At 44.7% G+C, this 18,714-nt stretch overlaps 1 protein-coding gene across 1 annotated transcript in view; it reads right to left on the bottom strand.

Moving 5' to 3' along the window:
• The window catches only part of PIEZO2 (piezo type mechanosensitive ion channel component 2), a 260,086-nt gene that overhangs the window by 36,092 nt on the left and 205,280 nt on the right, over positions 1 to 18,714 (bottom strand). The window contains exons 30-35 of the mRNA XM_070747520.1: positions 17,984 to 18,111; positions 16,671 to 16,742; positions 13,682 to 13,785; positions 6,364 to 6,462; positions 4,835 to 4,934; positions 852 to 914 (exon numbers count right to left, since the gene is read on the bottom strand). Of these exons, the coding sequence (XP_070603621.1) occupies positions 852 to 914; positions 4,835 to 4,934; positions 6,364 to 6,462; positions 13,682 to 13,785; positions 16,671 to 16,742; positions 17,984 to 18,111 (566 nt within the window). The remainder of the gene's footprint in view (positions 1 to 851; positions 915 to 4,834; positions 4,935 to 6,363; positions 6,463 to 13,681; positions 13,786 to 16,670; positions 16,743 to 17,983; positions 18,112 to 18,714) is intronic.

The following is an 18,714-nucleotide window of genomic DNA, read 5'->3' as shown; positions in this document are numbered from 1 at the left end:
CACAGAGAAGGCTCTTCCCTTGGGGCCCGCCAAACGACATTGTTTAGTCAACGGGACCCGGAGAAGAACAACTCTGTGGGATCTTATCGGTCACTGGGATTTGTGCGGTAGCAGCGCGGTTCCGGAGGTACTCTGGTCCAATGCCATGTAGGGCTTTAAAGGTCATAACCAACACTTTGAATTGTGACCGGAAACTGATCGGCAGGCAGTGCAGGCCACGGAGTGTTGTAGAAACATGGGCGAATCTGGAAAGCCCCATGAGGGCTCTTGCGGCTGCATTCTGCACGATCTGAAGTTCTTGAACACTTTTCAAAGGTAGCCCCATGTAGAGAATGTTGCAGTAATTGAACCTTGAGGTGACTGTGAGCAATGACTCCCTGTCCAAATAGGGCCGCAACTGGTGCACCAGGCGAACCTGGGCAAATGCCCTCCTCGCCACAGCCGAAAGATGGTGTTCCAAATTTTTCATCATCAGTGAAGATAAAGAGGATGATGCATTGCTTCCTAATGGGCTTCCTGCCAGGCCCCCCTCTGAGGGTCCCATTTCACAGTCACTCCCTGTTTCTGACGATACTTCACTGTCTGAAGCAGTCGGCAGTAAAACATCCCTCTGACACTGGGAGGATTCACCCACATCCACCCTAACAGTCCTTGGGGCAGGAGCTGGCCCAGAGCCAACCACAACATAATATATGGAAATTAACCTGAATTGTATAACATTTTAAGTTACTCTTCAATATCAGTACATTCTGCAGTACATATACAGAATTCTATCTTTATTTAGAGATAAGTAAGCTGAAGCATCAACTTATATTATTTAAAATGAAAACTTAGCTTGCTTCTTTGCTTACCAGGGCCATCAGATTTACTTTTGACAGGTTCATTTCTTTCTGCACCTTCTATATCTATTTCAACTGACAAATCAAAAGGAAAGAAGTGAGCAAAATTAGACTTATGGCTTCAATAACCTTTAAATTTTTTAAACTGAGCTCATAATTAAAATATATTTATTGAGCACAAATGAAGCTTCTTAATGATGCCACACTGCTGAATTAATACTTTGCATTGATTTTTTGACCACACTACTTCCCCCCCCAAAACCAAAATTAATACTTTAGTTGTCCTAAAGTTACGTATTTTTCGCTCCATAAGACGCAGTTTTTTCCTCCCAAAGTAGGATGAAAAATCAGCCTCGTCTTATGGAGCGAAGATGCAGGCAGGGAGGGGGGGGGGAGGCTGCGAACTCGGAAGCGCCATCCCGCCAGCTGCTGGCTAGCTGCTGCCTGGCCCCCTCCCTCCCGGAGGAGGGTCTCCCTCCTCACCACCAGCGGCGCTCCCCCCGCCAGCCAGCCAGCCAAGCCCTGCCCGCCGGAACCGGCTCCTCGGCTCTCCACCCGCCGCCCGCCGCGTTTGCAGGAGGTGGGGAGGGTCGGGCGGCCCGCCAAGGCCAGGAGGGATGCCGCTGCCCCCCCTTCCCTCTCTCCGCCCGCCGCTGCGCCGAGAGGAAATGCCGACAAAGGCTTTTCTCAGCGGAGGCCGGCGAAGGCGATATTCAATGCCCTGCCCGCCTCACCTTTGCCGAGAGCTCTCAGCAAGGGGGTTGTAGGAGAGGCGGGGCCGGCGGCAAAGGTGATATTCAATGTCGGGGGCACACGGGCGGTTGCACGCGCTCCCTATCTCCCTGCTAGCCCACTCGGAATATTCAAAATAAGAAAAGCCTTTGCCGGCGAAGGTTTTTCTTATTTGATATTCCGAGTGGCTAGCAGGGAGATAGGGAGCGCGTGCAACCGCCCGTGCGCCCCCGACATTGAATATCACCTTTGCCGCAGGCCCCGCCTCTCCTACAACCCCCTTGCTGAGAGCTCTCGGCAAAGGTGAGGCGGGCAGGGCAGTGCGCGCGTCCACCGCTGAGAAGAACGGAGAGAGAACGAGAGTGAGTGAGAGCAACAGACAGCAAGATAGTGAGAAAGAGAGAGTGGAGAGAAAGGGGGGAGAGAGAGAAAGAGAGGGGGAGAGAGAGAAAGAGAGGGAGAGGGAGAAAGAGAGTGGGAGAGGGGGGAGAGCTAGCAAGGAGAGGGAGAGAGAGAGGAGAGGGGAAACGGCGGGGAGAGAAAGAGAGAGGGAGAGGGGGGAGATAGCAAGAGGGGGAGAGAGAGAAAGAGAGAGGGAAAGGGGGGAGAGAAAGAGAGAGGGAGAGGGGGGAGAGATAGCAAGAGAGGGAGAGAGAGAAAGAGAGAGGGAAAGGGGGAGAGGAAAGAGAGGGAGGGAGAGAGAGGAGATAAAGGAAGAGGAGAGAGGAGAAAGAAGAGAAAGAAAGAAGAGGGATAGAAAGAGAGAGAGAGAGAGAGATGCTCAGTGAGCCTTTCTTGAAGTTGCCTTCTTTCTTTCTTTTTCTTTCTTTCTTTCTTTCTTTCTTTCTTTTTCTCTCTTGCTCTCTTGCTCTTTCATTCTTTTTTCTTTCTCTTTCTTTCTTTCTTTCTTTCTTTCTCTTGCTTTCTCTCCTTCCTTCCCTCCTTCCATTTCTTTCATTCCCCCTCTCTATTTTTATTTCTCTTTCATTTTCTTTCTCTCTTTCTTGCTTTCTTTCTTGCTCTTTTTCTTTCTCTCTTTTACCTTCCCTTCCTCTATTTCTTCTTTTCTTTCTCCTTCCTACCTTCTTCCCTCCCTCCCTCCCTCCAGTCCTTCCTCTCTTACTCTCCCCTTTCATACGTTTCCTTGCTTCCTTCCTCTGTTCCTGTTCCTTCCCCCTTTCTTTCTTTCTTTCTTTCTTTCCTTCCTTCCTTTCCTCCCTCCATTTCTTGCTTTCCTTTTCCTTCCTCCCTTCTTTCCTCCCTCACTCCCTTCTTTCACTCCTTCCTCTCTTCCTCTCCCCTTTTTGGCTCAAAATATTTTTTTTCTATTTTCCTCCTCTAAAATCTAGGTGCATCTTATCAGCAGGTGCGTCTTATAGAGCGAAAAATACGGTACTTTTTCAAGAGACAATTGGAATTTCTTGTTTTTTTGCTTCTCTTCAAAGAAGTTTGTTCAGCTCTGACCGGATGGCAAGGAATGGAAGGATTTATATTCCTGACAGACAGATAGTAATTTGCATTTTTTTGCAGAGTCGTTGAGGCCACTTGGAGGTTTATCTGTTCCAAGAAGACTCCACACCCATTTGTACTTCTCAGATGACCCTGAGGACACAGATAAACTTTCAACGACTCTCTAAAAGAATGCAAATAACCAGCTGTCTGCAAGGAATATAAATCCTTCCATTCCTCATTCATTTTTCAGAGCTGAAAAAGTTTCTTGGATGATAACTGAAACACCTTCAAAGAAAAACAAGAAAATCCAGTTGCTTCTCGAAAAAGCACCTTAGGGACAACCATGACCTGGATGATTGAAGATCTCCATAGACATTTAACAGTATTAGTTTATATCAGTGGTTGGCAGCCTTAAACACTCAAAGAGCCACTTGGGCCTGTTTCTCAGAGAAAACAAAATACCTGGAGCCATAAAACCGGGGTGGGAGTGGCCAATCCGATGTTACTCACTCCCACCGAGTCACATGACACACACACCCAGCCACATCTACCCAGGCATTGTGGCTCCGTGTTTTCTATGGGAAATAAGTAACTCACTCTCTTTTACCCTCTATCTTCCTCACTCTGTATCTTTCTCTTTGTCATCTCTTTCCTTTTCTCTAGCTCCCTCTCAATCTCCCTCTCATTTTTCTGTCTCTTTCTTTCTTTCTCCCCACCTTTCTGTGTCTCTCATGTCTGTGAATATGTGTATATGTGCGTGCGTGTCACTCTCTCTCTCTCTCGCTTCCTGCCTCTTCTCACTGTCAGAAATTCCTGCCGCCCCGCCTGCTCTCTTTCAGGCTTTTCACTAGCTGTTTCCCCCCCTTTCCTTTTGGATAACAGGGATGGTAGAGCAATGAGGCAATGATCTCTCTCTCTCTCTCACCCTCTGTATCTCTGTCTCCCCCATCTGCTCCTCTCTCTGCGTATCACTATGTGTGCCTCTTCTGTCTCTCTCATCCCCTCTGTGTATGCCTGAAGGGAAGTGTGCACTGCGGCTGGCAATCGTTCCTCAACCTGGATTTCCAAAAACATCCCAGGCAGGGCCAACTAGTAATGGGATAGGGAGCCACAGCAGAGGGCCCAAAGAGCCGCATGTGGCTCTGGAGCCGCAGGTTTCAAATCCCTGGTCTAATGCCCATGATGAGTACTGATAAATTAGTAAAGATTAATTGAACTGGCAATAAATCTTTGATTTCCTTATTATGTTGCCTTTCTTTATTCCTTTGGGCTTTATTTCAATATTTTTGACTGCTTAAACGCCATGTGACTAAACTGAAGAACCACATCCTGATTGGTAAGCTCCATGCAGTCATAATTTCCTGAGAATCTCAATTAGAGATCTCAGCAAAACTATCCAGATTCCTAAGAGGTCAGTAAGGGGCGAGTGCAAGTGCACTAGAGTGCCTTCCGTCCCCTGTCCTATTGCTCTCCTATATCTCCTATACCTTTCTTCTATTCCTATATCTCTTTCTTCTATTCTTTCATTGATATGTTCTATTACTATACCTTCTTTTCTATTATTTCTTAGATATATATTTACCATGAGTATCTCCTCTATAACATTCATCATGTATTTTACTATGTGTATATAGATATATACCCACTAAAACCCTCATTGTGTATTGGACAAAATAAATAAATAAAAATAAATAAAAATAAATGGAAGCTACTTGTGATTTTTTCAATGCAAACTATGGTTCTTCTACAACCAGAGCAGAAAATACTATTTGTATAGTTAACAGATAGCTGAGAATATTTCTGAAACATACCATCATCAGATACTTTCTGCCTTTTTTTATTCTTTTTTTTCTCTTTGCGCCTCTGTCGTAAGGCAGTTTTAGGATCAGTAATCCAGGCTTGATAAAGAAACTAAAAGAAAAAAAAATCGATTTATTCAAGTTCTCTAGTATGTAAATGTTAAGCAGATAAAAAGCATGTAGATTGGGAAAATGTATTTAGAACTGGGAGATTATGAAAACAAAATCATTTAGGAAATGATTCATTCAAGTCTAAATATTTCAAATAATGTTTGTGATTTTGAACATTTGAGCAGAATTGTAAATTCTTATGAAATTGGTATGAATTTATAATAATTATGTTCAAAAATCTGTAAAAGGAGCAATAATTTATATGCATACTACTGTATTCAAGTTAATTCTAACTTTAGTAATAAACCAGATACACAGGCAATATCTGATATTATTTTAAAATGATTGATCAAATCTTTCAAAATAAGAATACATTTATATAATTGTTATTTTTCATTGGTATTAAACATATATTTGTCCAATCTATATGATTAATAAAATATTTCTGCAATAACCATTTGATTAAAAAAATATATCTGCAGAATGAAAATCTTTTCCAGCTAACACTGAATTACTAATGACACTAATTAGCTGTAGCCAACCACAAACATATAGATGCATGCAAAGGAAAGCAGATGAGAAAATAATCAGAAGATTGTTTATTGGCAAGATAAGCATGCTTAGATAGAATATGCTATCATTAGATAAATAACTAATGTTGCCCTAGCTGTATTTAAAACTTATGTTTTAATGTATAACACATACTGGCTGAGAAACTCCGGGAGTTGAAGTCCACAACTCTTAAAGTTACCAAGATTGAAGACCCCTGCTTTAATATACAACACTTTGGTGTGCATTAATATATGTATTTTAAAAATTATTTAACTTCATAAAAATAAAATAAGATGTGCGCTTGTGACTTATGTACATAGAAAAAATTAAATTAAAAAGAAAGGAGGGAGTTTCTGTCAATGTTCTGTCTTCCTTGAAATCCACAATTTCACAAGTTGCCATGTTTGGAGACCCCTGCTCTATAGTAACAACTTTTTACAGAAAAAATTCAGAGATGTTTTAGGTAAGCTATTCTTATATACGGACTCCCAAATTTTCCATAAACCTACTTTCTGTTTTGCATTCTTAAGCAATTTTTCTGACAAATATTATCATATAGAATAAAATCCCATTCTACTAAATTTACCCATTACCTACAAGTGCATGCAATTTGATGTAATCTGCTTAATAAAGTTTAGACAAAAAGTCTGGGATTATGTCAAAGATTTGGCTCTGCATTTTCTTTCTGATATTTATCATTATAGCTAAATTGAGATATTTCATCATCAAGTTGGTTAACTGAAAACCTTAAGTCAAATCCTTGGTTGTCACAAAACCTCCTCAATCTCACATTAAGAGGAAAAATGCAGTAAAGGGATATTCTGCCGGAATACAATCGGAACAAGATATTATTCTACATGGTATAGAATATCAAATACCTTTGCAGCTCTGATTAAATATTGAAGAATAGTTTTGGGCAGTTTAATAATAGACTTTGGCAAGGCTAAAATGGCTGAAGCAAATTTCGCAATAGCTCTCTACAAAGAAGGATAAAGCAAGATAAATTAGTGAAATTGTAAAGGCTAATTTAAGAAACACACTGTACAATTCTATTAGCAGTAGGATTGATATTAAGTTAAAACAATGTTAACTGAGCATTCAATTTTGCAGTGCATTAGATTTAGTCACAGGACAGTGCATTAAAGTGATTTAGTTACACGAGTAACAATTATATATTAGTAATATAGATTAGAAAAGCACATTCTAAATGAATCTTTAGTATTCCACAGATATAGTTACACGTCCTTGTCTTTGTTTCTAATATCTTTATGGATAGATAGAAAATTCATGAGAGACATATACATATACTGTGCCATTCTATAATTTCTCAGATTAAAAAACCCTAATTCATCTGCTGCAAGATAAACATGAAGGGTACAATGAAAAACCAGTATAGAAAAGTTTAGAATAAAACAACATAAACGCAGGATATTTATATAATTTTTGGATCCATAATACACAAAAATTACTTTCAACTCATGAACTTTAAACTAGTACCTCTGATACATCTTTTGTAATTGGTATTTATCATGTAAGTTAATATAAATTCATAAATATATTCAATTGTAAAAAAGTAAAAATAATGTGTCTTATTAAGCAGAGGTCACCAACTGATGGTCCTTGGACCACTGATGGTCCGTGAGAAAATTTTGGTGGCCCGCAGAAAAAAATATTTGCATTTTTTATATTGTACTAAATCAGAGGTGGATATGTGCAAGGCATGTTTATGTTGCTGCAGAAAGTCTCCCACTTCAAGATCTTTTTGTGTGAGTTGGAGGGGAAGAAATTTTGACTTGGGATCTGCTTCAGCCTCCTGGTGTGGGGCTTTGGGCAAAGGTTGGTGCGAAGTGCTGCTGGTGGCAAAGAGCCAGAAGACCTTGTTCGAGTGTGACTGCATCATGACCTGGAACTGGCTGACCATCTCAACCTGCTAGTATCTGGGATCAGTACCTGGCCTTGCACTCCCACATGCCTTCCCTCTGCTTGGAAAGTTTATGCTTGTAGTCCTCAGTGAGGTGCTTCTGCTAAGCCAATTGTTTGGTCAGATCCAATTTGAAGAGTTTTGCCACCTCTTTCTCATGGCGGCTGTTTAGCTCCAAAACCAGCTTCCTGTTGGGACCCTAAGGAGTCTGAAGAGGCAGGCACGGAGTGGGTGGGAGGGGAGGGGTGAGTAGAGGCTGGCTAAGCATCCCTTGATGTGAGTGACATTGAGTTGGCCATGCCCACCCAGTTACATGACCACGTAGCCACGCCCATCCAGCCAAATCATATTCATGATCTGCGGAATTTAAAATTATGAATTTAGTGGTCCCTGATGTCCGAAAGGTTGGTGACCCCTGCTATAAAGGATAGCTTGAGAAGCTGGTATTATAATTTCAGTTAAATTATCTACTAATGCAACACTTTCTGTATGAGCTGCAGCTGGTACAAAATGCAGCAGCCAGACTGCTAGAAGGACAATCCTAACACTGGAGAACAGCAACTATTTTATAGCCTGTTTTGTTTACCAGCAGGCTTCCAGACCCAAATCAAAATGTTTAATTTGTTCAATGGATTATTTTGAGTAACTTCTCATTTGAATTTAATTTGATTATTGGTCTGGACTTCTACAGAAATTAAGACTCTTACTTCTTTTCAAAACCAATGATGTGTGGACAATAACTCAGGTCGCTCTAGGATATCCCTATTTGTGGAGCATTCGAACAAGTGTCCTCATAAACTAGTGTCTTTGGCCCATACAGATTATATGCACCATCATATAATAAAAGTGGATTGATTTTAACCGAATTGATTAATTCATGCATATTACTATTGCTGGCTGCCTTAAGTCTCTTTGGATTGGGATAGCTACAAAAAGAAGTCAAACTAACATTCAAATAAAATTACAATATTTAGTTAAACAAAATGTAAAGTATACAGAGTGAATCTGCCCTATGAATTCAATGTGATTATATGACACTTTATAGAATTTAGCATGCTCAATTTGTCGCAAGCTCCTAAGTAAATACAGTGATCCCCCGGTTATTGCGTCCCCGACCATTGCGAATGGGCTACATCGCGATTTTTCAACCCGGAAGTAAAAACACCATCTGCGCATGTGCGCCCTTTTTTCCTATGGCCACACATGCGTAGATGGTGTTCCCCGCCGGGCAGATCAGCTGCTGGGCGGCTTCCCTGGGTCTTTCCCCTCTTGCTGGCGGGAGGGCGAGAAGCCCCCCCCAGCACCCGCTCGCCCTCCGTTCGCCCGCCCTTCGCCTGGCCACCCGCCATTTGCTCGCTGCTCGCCCGGCCACCCGGGTTCGTTTGGCTTCGGGACTCAGTTGGGAAGCGGCACGGGTGTTTTAAAAGGTCTCCGCCGGCATGGGGGGCTTCTTAGCACCCCCCCAAACCCGGGTTGGGGGTTCGAGGGGGGGGGGTAGGAAGCCCCCCATGCCGGCGGAGACCTTTTAAAACACCCGTGCCGCTTCCCAGCTGAGTCCTCAAGCCAAGCGCAGAAGTTAGCCTTGAATCCCTTTGAATCCCGCCGCTTCTGCTGGATACGGGCGATGGGGGGGGCGAGCTGCCACAGCCCCTGGCTTCCTCACCGCTCGTCCCACCCACCGCCCGTATCCAGCAGAAGCTGCTGGATTCAAAGTGATTCAGGGAACAGAATGGAGCGTTCCGCGGCGGGGCTGCTAAGGGGGGGGGGGAGCCGAGCCCAGCCCCGTGACATTCGCTTTCCTGCCACCCGCAGCCGAGTGATCCTGGGCTCCTTCGCAACCTCGGAGAGCTTCCTGGGCATGAAAGCTCACGAAAACCAGGAAGCTCTCTGAGGTTGCGAAGGAGCCCACGATCACTCGGCTGCAGGCGGCAGGAAGGCGAATGCCACGGGGCTGGGCTCGGTTATCCCCTCGGCTCCCCTCCTACCAGCCCCGCCGCGGAAGGCTCCATTCTGCTCCCTGAATGGAGACCGCCGGCCGCTCAATCGGGCCGGCAGGGAACAGAATGGAGCGTTCCGCGGCGGGGGCTGGTAGGAGGGGAGCCGAGGACGGAACCGAGCCCAGCCCCGTGGCATTCGCCTTCCTGCCGCCTGCAGCCGAGTGATCGTGGGCTCCTTCGCAACCTCAGAGAGCTTCCTGGTTTTCGTGAGCTTTCATGCCCAGGAAGCTCTCCGAGGTTGCGAAGGAGCCCAGGATCACTCGGCTGGGGGTGGCAGGAAAGCGAATGTCACGGGGCTGGGCTCGGCTCCCCCCCTTAGCAGCCCCGCCGCGGAACGCTCCATTCTGTTCCCTGCTGGCCCGATTGAGCGGCCGGCGGTCTCCATTCAGGGAACAGAATGGAGCCTTCCGCGGCGGGGCTGGTAGGAGGGGAGCCGAGGGGATAACCGAGCCCAGCCCCGTGGCATTCGCCTTCCTGCCGCCTGCAGCCGAGTGATCGTGGGCTCCTTCGCAACCTCAGAGAGCTTCCTGGTTTTCGTGAGCTTTCATGCCCAGGAAGCTCTCCGAGGTTGCGAAGGAGCCCAGGGTCACTCGGCTGCGGGTGGCAGGAAAGCGAATGTCACGGGGCTGGGCTCGGCTCCCCCAGCCCCGCCGCGGAACGCTCCATTCTGTTCCCTGCCGGCCCGATTGAGCGGCCGGCGGTCTCCATTCAGGGAACAGAATGGAGCCTTCCGCGGCGGGGCTGGTAGGAGGGGAGCCGAGGACGGAACCGAGCCCAGCCCCGTGGCATTCGCCTTCCTGCCGCCTGCAGCCGAGTGATCGTGGGCTCCTTCGCAACCTCAGAGAGCTTCCTGGTTTTCGTGAGCTTTCATGCCCAGGAAGCTCTCCGAGGTTGCGAAGGAGCCCAGGGTCACTCGGCTGCGGGTGGCAGGAAAGCGAATGTCACGGGGCTGGGCTCGGCTCCCCCAGCCCCGCCGCGGAACGCTCCATTCTGTTCCCTGCCGGCCCGATTGAGCGGCCGGCGGTCTCCATTCAGGGAACAGAATGGAGCCTTCCGCGGCGGGGCTGGTAGGAGGGGAGCCGAGGACGGAACCGAGCCCAGCCCCGTGGCATTCGCCTTCCTGCCGCCTGCAGCCGAGTGATCGTGGGCTCCTTCGCAACCTCAGAGAGTTTCCTGGTTTTCGTGAGCTTTCATGCCCAGGAAGCTCTCCGAGGTTGCGAAGGAGCCCAGGGTCACTCGGCTGTGGGTGGCAGGAAAGCGAATGTCACGGGGCTGGGCTCGGCTCCCCCCCCTTAGCAGCCCCGCCGCGGAACGCTCCATTCTGTTCCCTGCCGGCCCAATTGAGCGGCCGGCGGTCTCCATTCAGGGAACAGAATGGAGCCTTCCGCGGCGGGGCTGGTAGGAGGGGAGCCGAGGACGGAACCGAGCCCAGCCCCGTGGCATTCGCCTTCCTGCCGCCTGCAGCCGAGTGATCGTGGGCTCCTTCGCAACCTCAGAGAGCTTCCTGGTTTTCGTGAGCTTTCATGCCCAGGAAGCTCTCCGAGGTTGCGAAGGAGCCCAGGGTCACTCGGCTGCGGGTGGCAGGAAAGCGAATGTCACGGGGCTGGGCTCGGCTCCCCCAGCCCCGCCGCGGAACGCTCCATTCTGTTCCCTGCCGGCCCGATTGAGCGGCCGGCGGTCTCCATTCAGGGAACAGAATGGAGCCTTCCGCGGCGGGGCTGGTAGGAGGGGAGCCGAGGACGGAACCGAGCCCAGCCCCGTGGCATTCGCCTTCCTGCCGCCTGCAGCCGAGTGATCGTGGGCTCCTTCGCAACCTCAAAGAGCTTCCTGGTTTTCGTGAGCTTTCATGCCCAGGAAGCTCTCCGAGGTTGCGAAGGAGCCCAGGGTCACTCGGCTGCGGGTGGCAGGAAAGCGAATGTCACGGGGCTGGGCTCGGCTCCCCCAGCCCCGCCGCGGAACGCTCCATTCTGTTCCCTGCCGGCCCGATTGAGCGGCCGGCGGTCTCCATTCAGGGAACAGAATGGAGCCTTCCGCGGCGGGGGCTGGTAGGAGGGGAGCCGAGGACGGAACCGAGCCCAGCCCCGTGGCATTCGCCTTCCTGCCGCCTGCAGCCGAGTGATCGTGGGCTCCTTCGCAACCTCAGAGAGTTTCCTGGTTTTCGTGAGCTTTCATGCCCAGGAAGCTCTCCGAGGTTGCGAAGGAGCCCAGGGTCACTCGGCTGTGGGTGGCAGGAAAGCGAATGTCACGGGGCTGGGCTCGGCTCCCCCCCCCTTAGCAGCCCCGCCGCGGAACGCTCCATTCTGTTCCCTGCCGGCCCAATTGAGCGGCCGGCGGTCTCCATTCAGGGAACAGAATGGAGCCTTCCGCGGCGGGGCTGGTAGGAGGGGAGCCGAGGACGGAACCGAGCCCAGCCCCGTGGCATTCGCCTTCCTGCCGCCTGCAGCCGAGTGATCGTGGGCTCCTTCGCAACATCAGAGAGCTTCCTGGTTTTCGTGAGCTTTCATGCCCAGGAAGCTCTCCGAGGTTGCGAAGGAGCCCAGGGTCACTCGGCTGCGGGTGGCAGGAAAGCGAATGTCACGGGGCTGGGCTCGGCTCCCTCAGCCCCGCCGCGGAACGCTCCATTCTGTTCCCTGCCGGCCCGATTGAGCGGCCGGCGGTCTCCATTCAGGGAACAGAATGGAGCCTTCCGCGGCGGGGCTGGTAGGAGGGGAGCCGAGGACGGAACCGAGCCCAGCCCCGTGGCATTCGCCTTCCTGCCGCCTGCAGCCGAGTGATCGTGGGCTCCTTCGCAACATCAGAGAGTTTCCTGGTTTTCGTGAGCTTTCATGCCCAGGAAGCTCTCCGAGGTTGCGAAGGAGCCCAGGATCACTCGGCTGCGGGCGGCAGTAAAGCGAATGTCACGGGGCTGGGCGCTAGCTCTCGCCGCTTTCGAGCTGAGTCCTGAAGCGAATTCGCTTCAGGACTCATCTCGAAAGCCCGCTAGCGAGGAGCCGAAGATTGGGGGCGGCGCGGCTGTTTTAAAACGTCGCCGCCGGCATGGGGGGCTTGCCAGCACCCCCCGGACCCCCAACCCGGGTTTGGGGGGCTGCTAGGAAGCCCCCCATGCCGGCGGCGACGTTTTAAAACAGCCGCCCCGCCCCCAATCTTCGGCTCCTCGCTAGCGCTGCGGAAGTTAAAAACACCATCTGCACATGCGCAGATGGTGTTTTTACTTCCGCAGCGCTACTTCGCGAAAACCCGCTCGTTGCGGGGGGTCCTGGAACGGAACCCTCGCAACGAGCGGGGGATCACTGTAATCCCAATCCTCATTTAAAAAACTTTTGACATCTTACTGAGAGTCAGCTGTTCTCTCTCTCTCTCTCTCTCTCTCTCTCTCTCTCTCTCTCTCTCTCTCTCTATCTATCTATCTATCTCTATCTATCTATCAGATTTGTATGTCGCCCCTCTCTGAAGACAATTATGGAAGCAGATGTCATAGGATCACATATACCTGGACTATGTATAATTTTTCATGCTGATTTACCTCTATGATCTCTTTAAAGAATTTAGGCCATGGAATACACCTAATATCAGATTACCCTACTTTATGAACATAGAGATAGGGTAATCCATATGTGTGTGGGCATGTTCAAAACATTCAGATTAGAGCTCCGGTTGTGGAGCCATCTTGATATTTTTACTCCTTTAATGACTAGGGACATCTGATCTAGATCTGAATATGCATAAATTAATCTGATTGCTGGAGTCTGTTATATCTAAACAGATTGGCTTACTTTTCTCTAACACCGATATATTTATTTTCAATATATTGTCAGTTTTATTCAAAGATCTTTGCTTAAAAAAGTGTATCTTCAAAGCTGCAATCTTTTTTACCCAAGGCAAAAGGCATCTAAACAGTATCAAGGAATGGAAACTGAGAGGGTTTTTTATAACTTCTTTTTATATATTAAAAAAATAGTTTTAAGCATATACAAAATTTAAAAATAACCACGCCACATGTTTAATTGAATGGAAATCCATCTCCAATACCATTCTTGCATTGCAGAACTATGACAATTATGCAAAAATCAGTTAAACAGAATCAAAATGTATCATCATTCTTTTATTTCAATTCAGACCAAACAAACTGGCTTTGTAGGCAATGTATGGACAAAAGGTCAAGGTGGAAATGCACATTAAAAAAATAACCATAGATTTGATCACAAATGTAGCCACCATTTTGAGCACATCTGGTAGCCACTCTTGTTTGTAGCAATACCATGCAAGTGACCACAGTACCTGGAAAGCAGATCTTTTGGGAGGCTCTTCCTCTTCCTTTCCTTCCTCTTCCTCCTCTTCTTCACTGTCCGACTCAAACAAATAATAATCTCCACTTCTGACCACTAAGCAAAATAAAATATTCTTTTTATTTCTCACAAGGAAACAACTCTCATAAGATCTATCTTGAGCCATGACTCAAAGACTCAGAGAAGTAGGCCTATGGTTATAGGAGTCAGTGCCAGCATGTACAAAAATGGAGAAAAAGCAAGCAAGGCACATAGGCCACTTGGGATGTCTGTCATCACAAAAAAGAAACCTCAATAATAGGAGCATTATAGAACGATCAGAAGAAAAGTTGAGAAAAAAATGTTGGAATACGTTAATGAAAGTTTGCAACCTTCATAACTTCCCAAAAATATCTCTTTATTTGTGAGAGGTTGAGAGTTATCTAATTCCAGATAAACAAATGAAATTAATATGGGCTCTCTTGCCCCACCAAAAGAACAACTGCAAAAAAGTAATACGTACTGCTAAAAACCTGCTAGCATTTGGAAGCATGCTCCTCTTTTGCTATAGTCTTTATGCTTACTTAGTATTAAGGAAATGATAAATACATTCTTGCAGATAACACTTTTGCTTGTAAATTGTGAAACGGATGCCTCCATATCTTTAAGTTGTAAGAGAATATGAATGAACTGGGCCTTATATCCTTGAACAGAAGCTCACTTTTGAAACATTAAATAAGCTAATAAGTCCAAATGGATCAAAAAAAAAGGAAATAAATAAATAAATAATTAAATATTAAGCAAGAGATAAAATTAAAGTTCCAGCATTACATTTGCCTATTAAGACAATGTTTGCAAGTAAAGTAAAATATTTTAATATTATTACAATAAGAAACGCAGATAGAATGACTTTTCAGATTATATTTGACCCTCATTATATAGCTTTCTGAACCATAAAGCTAAATTATTCAATCATACCTTATCCTCTATTTTATCTAAATCATATATTAAATAATGTAACCTACGTCAAAGATAAATTGATAAACTATGTATTGTATATTTTATATGTTGTGAGCCGCCCCAAGTCCTCGGAGAGGGGCAGCATAGAAATCCAATTAATAAATAAATATAATAAATAAACTGTGCCCTAACTAGGATATAGAAAATTTTTCTTTAAAGGTTAAAGAGAAATGGAAAGCAAATATGGGAAGTGTTGTGTATACTTCTGTTCAGTTTGGGGATTTCTCAGATTCTGATTCAGATAGTGTTTATGAACCAGTTGGTTGTAAAATATGTACAGTGATTGTTGCACAAAGAGTAGATCTATTCTAGCTCAGGGCACACTATGAACCTCTTTGGTAACAATATGTTCCATCCTATGTGAACAATGATTCATTGAAATTTAGAATTCAGTTTATTTCCATTTATCTAAATTTCTATTCTTTTATGACTATATTAAAATAATTCATACATTTCTTACTAGTAAGTGAATTGACAAATAAATTATAATAATCTTATTCTGTTATTATAATTATTGTCTCCCGGTGTCCTTAACAGAAGTCATTAGTAAGTCTTATATAATTCAACTCCACATTGCAGAGTCTATAACTGATTAATGCAAGTTGATTTATCTGTACAAAGGATGGTATGATTAAACTACAATAATGCACTCTTGCAGGCATTAATTAATGTCGTAGAGAAATTTCAGCTTAATTTTCAAATAAGATCATATCTCTCTACTTACATACCATTTCTTCACATATCGGTTGTAACTGAGCATTGATATGGAGTCTGTACAGCGAGTAAACCAATGCAATATTATTTTCTTCTCCACAGACTGCTTCTTGCAAATGTTTTGGAGACCTCTAGAGAACAACCGGTGTGTGAAAGCATGTTTTTCATGCCATGCAGAGGAAAAGCCCTGAGAATTCTATGTTAGCACAGAAGGCATAAAATAATGGACACTTTCTGTTGAGATGCAACAGTACTCTTCAAATATTATATGAAAATATTTAGAAATGAACTTAACTCACCAAATATGGAATTAATGTTCTGACTTGTGGATACTTATTTTAAAAGGGCATACAATACTAGTGGGTAGTATTCATTTTCAGGGCTTGGCCACAGGTTGCGGTTCACAAGTATATGCATTATTGCAATAATATGGATTCTATAGTGGTTTCCTAAAGCATATAATGAGGGTAAAATAAATCAGAAAGAATGAAATGAGCTGGAATAATTTTAAAAAGTTTATATATGGATGCAGGTCACTTTCAGAATAGAAGAAAGCAGGGTAAATATATTAATTCACACCACTTTCTGCCTGGAATAAAATCCACTGCAAAAGATAACCTTGGATCCCAAAAGGCTTTAAGTCATTCTTATTATCTGAATTTCAACCATTTTTTTTTGTAACAGCAAAACTAATGAGGATTAACAGAGACCATATCCTGGTCCATTTGGAAAATTCAAAACACATTCCTTGCAATGATTTCCCCCCCCCCTGAAAAGTAAGACATTGGATCTTCAATAACCATTTGAAAATAGGATAGGTCTCTATAAATTTTCATCGTGCCCTTGAGAAACATAAATATACATTTAAAAAACCACACACACATACATACACACACACACATATATATGTATATATGCATAGGCACAGTTTACTTGTGACTTGACAGAAACAAAAATCTGGAATATTTGTTAAACAATTGCATAAGTTAAACAATTGCATAGGTTAAACAACAGCAGGAATAGTTACAAAATATTTACTGTATTTTTCTTCCACGTAGTGAATATTTGCTTAAGGAGCTAATTGGAATTTGCATACGGTCGACTAAAAGAAACGCAATTTTTCTCGGTGAAATCCTTTGGGTCCACATGACTATCGAGTCACAAGTATAAAACCATGCATAAAACAAATAGGTCTTGGGAATGCCTCCATTCTGGTCAAGGATATAAGGGCTAAATTCATGTACTTTAAAGATGACTGAAAAACCTACTGGAAGCATGATCAACCCAAGGCCGCCACCACTGCTTTTTTTTGCCCTTGGTTTTTTCTTTGTCTGCTTCTCCTAAAATGAAATATGTCCAAACATTAATTTTACAAAGTGAAAAACATATTATGTCTTAAATTCCCCCTCCCCAATTTTTTTGTAATCTGTGCAAGAGCAGAACCAATTTTAACACTTTCAAGAGACAAAACTCAGCAAGCATTTGCTTATTATTGTTATAACTACTCTATTCATAGAATCTGGCTACTTTGACATAGAGATAAAATAGAATTTGACTTCAAATGTCTCTATATTTAGGGGATTGTTAAAAATTGTTTGCTATTTATTATAAATTAAAACTAAGCTTCAGCAAATTAAAGTTCATTATATGAAAATCAAAACAAACAACTGAAACTGAAAGTGATTATTCGAATTCATAAAGTAAATTTCTTGACTCAAATTTTGTTTCGGATAAAAAATCTGATGTTAAAAATGTCTTTGCTATTCTGAAATTGTTTAGGCATTATATAGAAAATCAGTTCAAATTCCAATGTGAATTATGCTCTAAATATCAATTTTTAAAAGGCCTGAAAGCTTGTTATATTCTACAATTTTACATTATACTTTGCCTTTTCAGTCCCAACCCCTGCTCTTCAGAGAATACCTGGCCGGTGACTTATCCCCGGCCCATTTTGCGGCAGGGCCAGGGAGACACAGCCCTCGGCACAGCCGCCATCTTGAATGGCTGAGATCTCACGAGGTTTCGCGAGATCTCGGCCAACTTCGGGAGGCTTCGGCCTACCCGATGACATCATCCAGGGCGGAGCCTGTCAGCCCTATAAAAGGGCTGGGCAGGCTCCAGGGCCTCCTTTTCGCCCTGGACAATGTTGAAGCGAACACCCGGCTGGGATTCGCTTCCTACGGCGGCCATTTTAGGTTGCCTCGTGGCGTCGGCCATTTCGGATACCTAGGCCTCATCGGAGGCCTTCTGGTTCGGAGTCGGGGGCGGAGAGCTTCGGAGCCTTTCCCTTGGGAGCAAGGGGGAATCTTCCTGGGCAGGGGCCTTTGAAAGGGGCAACATGTTTTTGTAGAAAACCAAATGTTATTTTTCCACTGCAGTGAGAAGGAAGGGCCACAGAGGGATACCATAGGAAGAGAGTAGGATATATTCCCAATTAAATATGCAGAGGAGCAGATTGCAAAGCCTACCCAACAAATGTCTGGATGAGGCATTATACTTTCCTATATACTGTATATTCATGTTAATAATACTAAGGTCCAAACAATAAATACCAATGTTGGATATAGTGAAGGAATAGTACCATCATCATCATCTTCTTCTTCAGCAACCTTTTGAATGTCTTGCTCATCCGAGGCTTCTTGGCTCATGCTCAGCACCTTTTCTTTACCCTTTTTATACTTTTGTTGTCTCGCTTTGATATGATCCATCCTGTCGAAAAAGAATTTTCACTCTCAGAATTAAATCATTATCTTTATAGACCCAAAGAGGATAAGGATTTTAAAATATTATCTTAATATATTATCAAATGACATTATTCATTACATTTATGCTTATATTACAATAAACCTTAGCAAAGAAAGAAATTACACAACGTTGTATACAACTTTAGATAGGAAAGCCTGATTCCCTCCCCCCACCCACATCCCAAATTATAAATTACAGAAAATCTGTAAAATCTCTGCTTGTGTTTCCCCATCATTTTGGGGAGGTGAAGGTGTCAACAGAACCTCAATACTCATAGGTATGTGAATTAATATAAACCTACATTCAGGATTGTGCATTGTCTTCTAAAGTATGGCTATATGAAGCAGATGTTTGAGCTGTTATGTACAGTACGTAGCTTTGCAATCACCACTATGTTTCTCTATGTGTTTTGGGGATTCATTGGACAGGGAGTCATTGCTCACAGTCACTCATGCCCTCATCACCTCGAGGTTCGATTACTGCAACGCTCTCTACATGGGGCTACCTTTGAAAAGTGTTCGGAAACTTCAGATTGTGCAGAATGCGGCCGCAAGAGCCATCGTGGGG

This window comes from Erythrolamprus reginae, chromosome 3 (assembly GCF_031021105.1).
Source record: "Erythrolamprus reginae isolate rEryReg1 chromosome 3, rEryReg1.hap1, whole genome shotgun sequence".
Classification (NCBI taxonomy): Eukaryota; Metazoa; Chordata; class Lepidosauria; order Squamata; family Dipsadidae; genus Erythrolamprus; species Erythrolamprus reginae.
Note: the sequence above shows the minus strand (reverse complement) of the source record. Positions and strands in the feature narration are given on the sequence as shown.